Genomic DNA, 12,867 nt, shown 5'->3' with positions numbered 1-12,867 from the left:
TTTTTTTTTTCATCACTGCTGCACAAGGAAAAAACACCACTTAAAGTTTCTTTACATCTCATATAATTTTAACCAAAACCTTTATGATAGTTTTACTCTCCTCTTACTTTCCAAAAAGGAAGCAGGGACAAAGAGAAACAAAGTAAATATTTGGAAGTTCCACAGAGCTGCTCAGTGGCAGATCAGAAAAAAGTGCTAGTCTACTTAATCCTAAATCTCAGATTTTTAAAACTTAAATTGCACATTTTTTTAACCTCTCAGTTTTCACATATGCAACAAATATAAATGCTTCTTTTAGAGGAGGGATTTCTGTTTTGCTTTTGAATGCTATTTTGTGTAGTTGGTCAAATTATTTAATTTTTATAATACTGAGAATAATGAGTACAAATTGAAATCTGGTGAGCTGAAAGTGTCATTTCAGTACATAAATTCTGATTAATATATTTTGGAGTTCTGTCATGGCTCTGTTAGGATAAGCCCTTAACTGCTAACCACAAGGTTGGATATTCAAACCCACCCTTTTGCTCCTTAGAAACTCTATACAGGGTTGCTTGGAGTCAGAACTGACTCAATGACACTTCACAATAACAGCAGCAACAAATGTCTCCAGAGCTAGTCAGAGTTTTTAATTGCCTGGAATTACGATATGCTGTGTTCCTTAGTGTGATGTAAGGTCTACTCATTGATAACTTTTAGACATATTGTCCGGAGGAAACAATCGTTGGAAAAGGATGTCATGCAGGGTAAGGTGGAGGGTCAGAGAAAAAGAGGAAGACCCCTAATGAGATGGATTGGCCAGGTGGCATCATTGATGGACTCGAGTGTGGCAGCGGTAGTGAGGTTGGTCCAGGATCGGACATTGTTTCGTTCTGCTGTGCATGGGGTCTCTATGAGTCGGTTCGATGGCACCTAACAACAACAACAATATTGATAACTACTGTAGAATAATTTCTACGCCAGAGAATTGATAGTCATTGGATTCAAAGTTATATGTGCATATCATCTCTGTGTTCTACAGACATCGACTATAAAAGCATTGGGACTATGCAGAGGTTTCTGTTTTCTATCACCCTTTCAAACTTCCAGCGATTATACAGCAGACACAATTATAATGACATGTATAAAACCAAGAGACAAGAACAAGTTCAGCATTTCTCAAGATGAAAGAACTGAAGAGAAAATTCCAGAATTGAGTTAAAATATTGGAGGATCCTATGGGCAAAAGGTTGAAAGACATAGAAAACATCAAAGAAATAGAAGAAAAACACAATCTTGGTAGTAAAAATATTTGGTAAACATTCACAGGTTTCAGGAGGGGTAGGTAGCATAGGATCAAGAATTCATGGTATTGAAAGAAGAAATACAAGCTGCTCTGAAGGCATGGGCAAAGTGTCAGCACCAGAAATTGATGGAATATCAATTATTGATACGTTTCAGCAAACAGATGCAACACTGGAAGTTAGCACTTAAGTCTGCCAAGAAATTTGGAAGATAGAGGTTTGGCCAGCGACAAGAAGAGATCCATAAACATGCTTATTCCAAAGAAAGGCGATGCAACGGAATGAAGAAAATAATCCATAAATAGCATTAATATCATATGCAAGTAAATTATTACTGAAGATAATTCAAAAATAGTTGCAGCAGTATATCAACAGGGGACTTAGAGAATTTCAGCTCGATTTCAGTTGGGACACAGGTGGTGTCAGTGATGACTGAAAGCAAAGAATACTAGAACGATATTTACCTTTTTACAATTGACTATGCTGAGACATTCAACTGTGTGGATTATTACAAATTCTGGATAATATTGAGAAGATTGGGAACTCCAGAACACTTACCTGTGCCAATATGAGCTTGTATATAGAACAAGAAGCAGTTCATTGAAAAGAACAAAGGGATACAGAATGGTTTAAAATCAGGGAAAGTATTCGTATCTTTGTACAAATGTATTCCGTTAATATGCTGAGCAAATAACCAAAGAAGCAGGACTGTAAGAAGAAGACTGTGGCACCAGGATTGGAGGAATACCCAACTATGCTTGATAAGAAAGCAAAGAGCACTTGAAGCATTTACTGAATCAAAGACTCTACAGACTTAACTATGAATTACACCTCAAAATAAAATAAATATACTCATACCTGGACCAATAACCAGCATCAGGATAAATGGATAAAAGATTGGAGTTGTTGTGGATTTCATTTTACTTGTATCCACAATCATAGCCCATGGAAGCAGTCTAAGAAATTAATGGACATATTATTTGGGGCAAACCTGCTGTAAAAGATCTCTTAGGTGTTGGAAAACGAAGCTGTCACCTTGAGGACTGAGGTGTGTGCCTGACCCCTTTAATGTTACCAAGTGCTCGCCAGTCGATTCTGACTCACAGTGACCCTATATAAGATTTCCAAGGCTCAGCTGGTGGATTTAAACTGTCGACCTTGTGATTAGGAATCCAGTGCTTATCCTACCGTGCCATACCAGTGCCTGACCCTAGGCATGGACTATCCAGTCATCCCGTATGTGTGCAAGATCTGGACACTGAATAAAGGAGAGTAAAGAAGAATTGATGCCTTTGAATTATGGTGTTGATTACAAATAATGAATAGACATATCATGGAGTGCCAAAAAAAGAAACAAATCTGTTTTGGAAGAAATAAAACAAGAATGCTCCTCAGAACGAATTTGGGAAGACTTTGTCTGACATGTTTTAGCTGTGTTTTTAGGAGAGACAGTCCCTGAAACACAACATACATTATAGTCAAGAGGATGACCCTCAATGAGATATTGACACAGTGACTACGACAATGGACTGAAACATACCAATGACTGTGAGGTTGGTGCTGAGGCAGGACTGGGCAGTGTGTCATTCTGTTGTACATAGGAGGTTTCTGTGAGTTGGAACTGATGTGTTTACCTAGCAACAGCAAGAACAAAATGGAGCAAGAGAAATGGGGGTGGAGATCCTTTGTTGGGCAAATATACATTTGAATTATTTGGGTTGGAGTGATTACAAAACTGTCTCCATTTTCTTACCGTATTGAGCTGGTAACTAAAATTGCCAAATTGCCTTGTTTGGAAGCAGTGGACACAACCATTGCTTTATGTAGAGCTACAGATATAGATATAGATACACAAAGTGATGAGATATTTTGGAAATGTTCACATAAATTCTGTAGAGAATAAGCTATGAGCTACTTTTAAATGAAAAAGGCTTCCTGGCAGCGAGTGGTTTATAGGATTTTCTCCTCAATTCACCTTCTAAATCTATTTTTACTTTGAAACACAAAATATTGAATTTTCTATGAAGGGCTGGCATGAAGAAGGCTCTTATTTATAGTGACTTTTAACCGAAGCATGCAAATATATCTTAACCACTACACGAACTGCTTTTGTAACCCTGGAATGTTTTTAATTAGATTTCTTCATGGAAGAATGGATACAAATTCACATGCTATAAAATCCGGCAGATTCTATTCTATTACAGGAGATGATTAGAGGGATAGCAAAGCTAGAAAATATAAATTTTATTTGCCTTATTATTTGGTACTTTCATTTTTTATAACTGGTTTTAAAAACTGTTTCCCTTTTTTGAGGCAGTAGGCTCTCCTTTTAAATGGCATTTGTTTTTAACTAGCCAAATACATTATGAAATTCTTGTAAAGAATTTGTAAAGAGAAAGAAAACCCTGTATCCTAGAGACGTATCCATTTGTCTATACTTTGTCTATAGACTACAGAAGAGAAAATGACATGTTTTAAGATTTATTGGTTGACATCTGCCCATGGTAGAATATTTTCCTGCTTGATACTATATTTCTGTGGATGAAGGATGCTATTATGTTTTGCCTTAATGGACTTCAGTGGTAATGCCATAAAACTCAATTAGCTGCTGAGTCCATGTAAATAATGCAAGTCTATGTCAAAAATGGTTTTTTTTGTGTGTTTTTTTTTTTCTGGAATGTGGTTGAAAATACGGAGACAGTAGAGAACAATAAAAGACCCACTGCATACGCTGTTGTTCAGCTTTCTGTTGTATATGCTGTAAACTGGTTTGTAATGTGAAGATGAATTCATGGTACATTTCAATGAGTGATACATAAGCCACTGTCGTCAATTTCATTCTGACTCATAGTGACCCTCTATAGTACAGAGTACAGCTTTTCCTTAGGGGTTCTGAGACTAAATCTTCATAGGACCATCCCTGTATTTTATGTAATGTACTACATTTGCGTATAGAAGTCCAATACTATTTAATCATTAATTCACCTTATTGTGTAACTTTTAATATTAAAGTATGTTTCAGAAATCCTGTTTAGATGGCAGAATCAATGAATTTCCACTTGCCATAGATTAATTTTATGGACCTCAAATAAAATTATGGAAAGCAATTATTTGAACTAGTTTTGCATTGCTTTTAAAAGAAATCTCTTTGAAGAGTATTTTTGGTTTTCCTCTTCTTTGTTGTCTCCTTGTGCTGTCAGGTTCGTTCTCATAGTAACTGTGTGCACAACAGAACAAAACTCTGCCCAGTCCTGTGCCATCCTCACAATTACTGTCACACTTGATCCCTTTGCTGTGCCAATACTTCTCATTGGGGGGTCTTCCTCTTTTTTGCTGACTTTCCACTTTACCAATTACAATGTCGTTCTCCAGGGACTGGACCCTCCTGATAACATGTCCAAAGTATGAGAGACAAAGTCTCGTCATCCTGGCTTCTAAAGGACATTCTGGCTGTACTTCTTCCAACACAGATTTATTTGTTCTTTTGGTGGTCCATAGTACTTTTAATATTCTCCTCCCACACTATAACTCAAATGTATCAATTCTTTTATGGTCTTCTTTATTTATTATCCTATTTGCACATGCATATGAGGCTATTGAAAATTGCCTTGTGTCAGGTACAGCTTAGTCTTAAAACTGATATATTACTCTTGAACATTTTTTAAAAGTCATTTGCAGCAGATTTGCCTAATGCAAAATGATTTCTTGACTGCTGCTTCCATGAGTGTTGACAGTGGATTCAAAATGAAGTTTTTGACTTCAATCCTTTCTCCATTTATCATGATATGATTTATTGGTCGTGTTTTGAGGGTTTTTTTGTTTTCTTGACATTGAGGTGCAATCCATACTGAAGGTTGTGCTCTTTCACTTTCATCAGTAAATATTTTAAATCCTCTTCACTTTCAGTAAGCAAGGTTGCATCATCTGCATATTGCAGGTTTTAACGAGTCTTCTTCTTATTCTGATACCACAGTCTTTGTATAATCCTGCTTTTTTTTTTTTTTACGCCCTCATTTCTTCCATTTGCTTTATCAATCTCTATGCTGGAAAGCGAGTTTCAGAGTCTCTTCTGATATCCATTCTTGGGTTATTTTCTCAGCATACAGACTGAATGAATAAGTATGGAGAGAGAGTACAACCAGGGCACACACCTTTCCTGATTTTCAGTATACCTGTGTTCTTTTGAACATTAGCACAATGAAGTGTTCTGGAATACCTATTCTTTGCAATAGCATCCAAAGTTTGTTATGGTCCACACAATCGAAAGCTTTTGCATAGTCAATAAAGCACAAGTAAGCATCTTTCTGGTAGTCTCTGCTTTCAGCCAAGATCCATGTGATGTCAGCAATGATATCCCTCGTTCCATGTCCTTTTCTGAAGCTGTCTTGAATTTCTGGCAGGTCTCTATTGATGTAGTGTTACAGCCATTTTTAAATTAAAGCAGTTTTATTTCAAGTTGATATTAATGATATTGTTTGAAGATGTCTGCATTCCATTGGCTCACCTCTCTTTGGAATGGACACAAATATGGATCTCTTCCAATCAGTTGGCCAGGTAGCTGTCTTCTAAATTTCTTGCCATAAGTGAGTGTTTCCAGTGCTGCATCAGTTTGCGGAAGAATTTCAATGTGTGCTCCATCAATTCCCAGGGCTTTGGTTTTGACAGTGTCTTCAGTGCATTTTCAATTCTTCCTACTTTAGTATCATCAGTTCTTGATCATATGTTACCTCTTGGAATGTTTTGAATATCGACCATTTATTTTTGGTACATTGAGTCTGTGTGTACCTTCCATCTTCTTTTTTTTTATAATTTCTGCGTTATTCATTATTTTGCCAATGGAATCCTTCAGTACTGCAAAATGAGACTTGAATTTTTCTATAGCTCTTCCAGCTTTAGAAATATGGAGTGTGTTCTTTGTTTTTCGTTCTCTAATTCTAAGTCTTTGCCATTTCATTATAACATTTACTTGGGCTTCTTGAGCTGCCCTTTGAAATTTTCTGTTCATCTCTTTGACATCTTCCTTTCTTCCATTTGCTTTATCAATCTCTACACTGGAAAGTGAGTTTCAGAGTCTCTTCTATATCCATTTTGGTCTTTTCTTTATTTCCTATCTTTAATGACTTTTTGCTTTCGCCGTATGATGTTTTTCATGTCATCCCACAACTCTTCTGGTCTTTGGTCATTTTTGTTGTTAAGTGCCATCAAGTTGGTTCTGACTCATAGCGACTGTATATAGGGTTTCTGAGTAGTGGCTGGTGGATTTGAACCACTGATATTACAATTAGCAGTCCTTGTTTATCCTTATCCTACAGTGCCACATCTCATTTTGTTGTTGTGAAGTACTGTCAAGTCAGTGATGACTCATAATGTGCTATATACGGTTTATGAGGAGCTGCTGGTGGGTTTGAACCACCAACCTTGGGTCCAGTGCTGATCCTACAGTGCCAGACCAGGATTCCCTAGCTGGTCTTCATGCTATGCAATTTTGAGCTCTATCTTTACACCATGAAATATTTCCGTGATCAAGATTTGAAGATTGTCATCTAACGAGACAATAGTATTCTGTCTACAGCTTGTTTCCATATGGTTTGATTTATTCTATTTTAAACTTCTTACAATTTAACTACAAGATTCAAGAATAAATCAAGGGAAAAGAGAAAACAAAAACTTTCTCTAAACCATGAATTTGAACATTCTAACCAATGATGTAACAGTGAAATTATTTGAATGTCCTTTCTATATTTAGAACTTTGACGTATAGACTCCCTTTCTGAAGACTTAGATTGTATAACTGTTGTTGTTAAGTGTCATCAAGTTGGTTCCAACTCATAGCAACCCGGTATAGTGTTGATAGATTAGAACCGCTGGCCTTATAGTTAACAACCCATCTCATTACCCGCTATGCTACTAGGACACCTTAATACATGTAATATTATGTATGAAATATATGTAATGTGATGTATCATATTTTGTATAACACATTGTGTAAAATACATTATATAATATAATGCATATAGAGTTATATATGCGTATCTATCAGAGTCCTGGTGTGGCACAGTGGGTTAATGTGCTAGACTGCAACGTCGGTTTGAACTGCAAGGTTGGTGGTTCAAAATCACCAATGGCTCTGCCACTGAGACTTTTCTGGCCCATAGAAACCATATATGTGTATATAATATACCCATACACACACACGGGGCATTCAAACATCTTGTAGAAAATGGAATTAAAAGACATTGGAGTTTTGCATGAACTTTATGAAGCCCCCTTACATATATATAATCTCTAGGTAGAAAAATACAGCTCATACTGGTTATTTTAGTGGTTGTGGTAGTTGTGTGCCACATAAAGTCAGTTTTGACTCACAGCAACCCTATATAGAGTTTCCAAGGTGTAAGTCTTCACAGGAGCAGAAAGCCTCATTGTCCTTCAGTGGGCACCTAGTGGACTCAGACTGCTGACCTTGCTGCTACCAGCTCAATGTGTGACCACTATACTTCCATGGCCTCTGTAGTAGAGGGATTTAATATAGGGAATGATTCAATATGCGGTAAAAATAATTACTAGAATGATGACATGGAGATTAGAAAGCTGCTTCCACCCCCAGGATTAAAAAGCCCAAAGGAGTAGGAGGTGTTACTCAAAGTCCAGGAGCTTGTCTCAGCAAAAGCTGAAATTAGGAAGAAGCGGTCTGCACTGGGTACAAACCCAAAGTGAGGGAGAGGTGGAAGTAGCCAGGCTTGTCCTCACCTCCAACCCTTGAAGGGGATGGTGTGTCTCATTGGCTTAAACTCACCACAGCAAGATGGCACATCAGCCTGGGATATGTGATTCACAGACATCAACTCTCTACAATACAGAGCGAAAGAGAAGAGGGAATGGGCTGGAAACTGCTTATAGGGATGTTTTTCTGAGTAGAAATAAAGCTGAAAGGTTACATTTTTGGATGGTTAAAATACTTACACAAGACTTAATGGAACTTACATCTGTTTGTCTGCAATAACTAAAACCAAAACATCTAAAGCTACGCTATCAACCAGTTCCAACTCTTAGTGACCATATATAAGAGAGTAGCACTGCCCCATATGGAGTCCAAGGCTATGAATCTTTATGGAAGCAGCCTTCCATAGAGTGACTGCTAGTTTCAAGCTGCCAAACTTTTGGTTATCATCTGAGGCTTGTACTAACTGCCATTTGACCAGAGCTCCTGCTTTAAACCGTAGATGGGTAAACCCTTTCTCCTCATAACATCAGCTCCATAAAGTGTCTATAAGTTTCAGGCTAAGGCCTTAATACATCATAAGAACACTGTCGTTGTATTTGAATGCACTTGGCAGCAGTGATTTGTAAGTGAAATCATCACATATTGAATCAAGAGTGCATCAGTATATTTACTGAAAGTACCTACAAAACATATGGATGTAAAATTTAAGATTTTCCTTTTAGGGAGCTTCAAAATTAATGTTGTGAAGATCACATCACTGTAGGGTAAGCACTGAACTGCTAATTATAATGTTGGAGATTAAAATCCCCCAGTCATTCCTTGGACACCGTATACCGGCTCGCTATGAATCTGTACTGACTCGACAGCACTGAACAACAACAATAACAAAGAGAAAAATGGAAAGGATTTATAATATTTAATATTCAAAAGTAATTTCTCTTGGAGAAAAGTTAATAGTTATATATACAACATGTTATTCATACATCTTTTCAGTGTGGGTTCCTGGTGTGGTGCTACAGAGTCAACATGGAGTTCGGACCTTGGACCACTCTTCAAATCCACCAGCTGCTTCTCGGAAACCCTATATGGATAGGGTCATATAAGTCAGACCCAACTCAACAGCACTTAACAGCTACAACATTCAAATGTTACTAAGCACTTGTCTTACGTACAGTTAAAGTATGAAAATACAAAGCCAGCTTCGTTCCTTAGAGATATTTTTTAGTGTTTTCTGTTTTATACAAAATCCAGGCTTATTTAATGGATCTTTAAGAGTTTTCTGCTAACTGAAAGGTCAGTGGTTCAAACCCGCCAGCAGCTCTGCAGAAGAAATGTAGCTTTCAATGGGTTTGTTTTTCCCTAAGCAATACTTCCAAATTTCCAGTCTCGCTCAACACTTCAGGGCTAGTACAATGAATTGTGGTAGTCGTTTTTTTGAGGAAGAAAGAAAATATATGCATGATGATCATCTGCTTTGCTTCTCATCCTGAACCTGGGTTTGAATTAAGCATTTTAAGAGAGCTCACTTTTTCCATTGACAAATTGAATTTCTTCCTTGCAGACGACTGGAGCAGAACTCAATCAAGGTCATCCCTCCTGGAGCGTTCTCACCATATAAAAAACTCAGAAGAATGTGAGTGAAGAATATTCTGGAATATATGTAATTTGAAAAATTATGCATGTCATGATTATACCCAGAGACCCATCTTAGTAGGACTAGTTAAGAACTTGACAACTTAAGTATGTGATGTGACTTTCTGTTGGTTACTTCTATATTAGTTTTTCGTGATAATAACTAAACTATGTCATTTTTTTAATGTTTTATTATGAATTATGTGAGAGTTTACATGGAAGAACATTAGCTTCACAGTCATCCTATTGTATATCGTTTCATTGCCATGATTACAATCCCCTCCATGTATCATCAACCAAACAAAGGGTATATACCCTACAAGCCTGCCCCTCGTTCATCAGCACACAGTCCCTCTCCCTCTCTGGGTCTAAAGTCCCCAGCTGCTCCATCTCTCCACATCATCATTTCTGCTTCTCTGGGTAGGGTCTCACACTCCTCTTTTCTCCCTTGATGGTCCCAGGGACCTCTGCTCCTAGACTGCATAGTCAATCACTCCCCTCCTTTTGCTACAAAACATTCACCTTTACATTTCCAACCCTCGCAATCAGTCCTGATAACAATTATTCACTATTGTACCAACAAGAGACCTATTCCCATCTCCTTTCATTAGCCCCGCCCAGACAGATTGGTAAACGATGTCATTTTTTAAAGTTCTCTGCTGTTTCTGTTGTTGAGTGTATTTATATGATTCTGGATATATATAGCTGATAGATGATGTACATGATTTATTTTTAAAAATCACAGTTGAAAGTTTTAGTAATAGTCTAGGGAAAAGCATAAGACACTTAATGTTGCAAATGTTATACCTGTTTTGTATCTGCAAAACAAGCACAGGAAAGCAATGGAAAGCTTTCTCTTGCAGTAAATCTTGCTGGTGTTCAGTGTAATTTAACCTAAGCCTATTTCTAATCTTAGCGATCTGAGCAATAATCAGATCTCAGAACTGGCACCAGATGCTTTTGGAGGACTACGCTCACTGAATTCACTGTAAGTATTGACGAATTCACCAGTTCCACACCATGCCACAACAAATGCCTCACTGTACTTTTAAATTGTTGTTTCAGAAAAAAATTACTCCTAAAGGTTTGTTATGAATTATGGATAATGTTGTTAAATGCTGTGGAGTCAGTTCCGACTCATAGCGACCCTGTGTAGGGTTTCTTAGGAGTGACTGGTGAGCTTGAACCACCAGCCTTGGATGTTCAAAATGACTTTGCAGCCCAGCACATTAACCTCGGAAACCCTGTACAGGGTCGCTATGAGTCGGAACCGACTTGACGGCACTTAACAACAACAACAACAACATTAACCTGCAGTGCCACACCAGGACTCCATGAATAAGAGGAACTGCTAATGAATTCCATTGGTTTCATGGAGCGCCTGCCACTAAAATCAAACTTGGTTTTACCTTTAAATTTTTGGTTGTGACTTGGATGAAAGTTTTACACAGCAAATTGGTTTTCTGGTCAACAATTTTATACACATTTTGATTCGTGACGTTGATTGCAATACCAGCAATGAAACAGCACTCTTCCTATTTCCTCCCTGTGTTTGTAGCTGTTTCCTTTCTTCTTTCTTCCCTATCTCTTTCTGCCTTCTGAGCAAATGCAGCCCTTTTGTCTGTTTAGATAGCAACAGGGAGACTCTCTTTTCTTGCAGTTTTTTTGTTTCTTTGTGTTTTAAACAATTTGTTGTTGCTGTTAAGTGTCATCAGTGGCTTCCAACCCATAATTTCCAAGTTTCCAAGGAGCGGCTGGTGAAGCTGAAACAATGACCGTGCTGTTCAAATGACTTTGCAGTCCAGTCCATTAACCCACAGCACCTCACAGGACTCCAGATTTACTGAATAATTTACTTTAAATTGTTAGAAACCATTCAGAAAAGTAGACTGACTTTGCTAAATGTTCACAGCTCTCTTCTATTGAGGGACTGCATTGTCTTTAACAAAATATCATACAGAACACACAGATCTAGTGAATCATTTTATCCTTGGAGATTTCATTACAAACAGTGGTATTTATACGAGTATTCTCAATATGGCAGCAATATAATTTCTGTAATATTTATTAATAATTATAATACTTAAGAATTCCACACATTCAGTATCCTTACCATTTTCTGTGAAATGTTTTCCATTTACCAGTTGTAAGCATCCATTCATATTACCAAAATAAAAAATATCATAGTAGTATATAGCAACTGGACTCCTAGTGTGGCGCTGTAGGATAAGCACTGGACCACAAAGTCAGTTTGAACCACAAGGTCTGGAAGCTTCCCATCATATTAACAAAACAAAAAGTATCATAGTATAATAGCATAGTGGCTCAACATAGATATAGAGCTTTGGGGATACTAAATGACTTGTATTTAATCATATTGTTGTACACACAGTACACATACAATTCTTTTTAACATGGTTTTAAAGAACACAGAATGATATACTGGGGAGAAATAGTGTCACAGTATAAACGACACTTCTCCAAGCTAGTCTGCCATCTTTGATTTTTGAGTAAACCTTTGAAGCAAACAAACCAAATAATAATTTACTAAGAATCATCACGTGATTCTTGTCTGGTTCCACTAGAACTTATATACATCCTTGTACCTTTCTTAATCTTGGACTCAAATAAAACTCCTGAAATATTCCAATTTTCTCTTTTGTGTTGCTCTTGGAAGGCACACCATGTTTGTCTCGGTTCCATCCATGTCTGGCACATGGGAAAATATTGTAATAACTCTTGGTTTCATCTTCATTGGGAACCAAGCACAGTTTTCCTGATCCATAATTAGAACCGAATATCTATTGATGAATTCCTTAACTGAGTAGTATGAGTTGAGCATCCTGAATTCCTGCCATCGTATTCTCAGTTTATTAGTCTTTTGGAGGTTTTCACTTGTATCTCTTAATGCCCTCGATTTTCTTAGTATTCACCTTAAATATATGTTTATTCTTGCTGTACCCCTTTTTAACTCCTTTTTCACCTTAACTTTAACAAGGTTCCTTGATTTAAAAAAAAATATTTGATGCTTAATTGACTTGCATTTGAAAAAGATCTATAATCTATGACAATTTATTTTAACAAAATCTATACAAAGGGAGTCCTGATGCGATTCTGTAAATCCACCAGCTGTTCCTTGGAAATTCTCTACAGTGTTGCTATGACTTGATAGCACTTCACAGCAACAACATACATATGGAATGTCCGCTTACATTGTATTCATTCACTCAA

General features: G+C 37.1%; 1 protein-coding gene across 4 annotated transcripts in view; it reads left to right on the top strand.

The window, feature by feature from the left end:
* SLIT2 (slit homolog 2 (Drosophila)) overlaps nt 1-12,867 on the top strand; it is a 540,750-nt gene that overhangs the window by 383,828 nt on the left and 144,055 nt on the right. For all 4 annotated transcript variants that reach the window (XM_006874347.1, XM_006874345.1, XM_006874346.1 and 1 more), the window contains 2 exons: nt 9,566-9,637; nt 10,553-10,624. In XM_006874347.1, the coding sequence (XP_006874409.1) occupies nt 9,566-9,637; nt 10,553-10,624 (144 nt within the window). The remainder of the gene's footprint in view (nt 1-9,565; nt 9,638-10,552; nt 10,625-12,867) is intronic.

The sequence above is a fragment of the Chrysochloris asiatica genome, unplaced genomic scaffold (genome assembly GCF_000296735.1).
Source record: "Chrysochloris asiatica unplaced genomic scaffold, ChrAsi1.0 scaffold00270, whole genome shotgun sequence".
Classification (NCBI taxonomy): Eukaryota; Metazoa; Chordata; class Mammalia; order Afrosoricida; family Chrysochloridae; genus Chrysochloris; species Chrysochloris asiatica.
The sequence above is the reverse complement of the archived record's forward strand: the minus strand, read 5'-3'. Positions and strand labels throughout refer to the sequence as shown.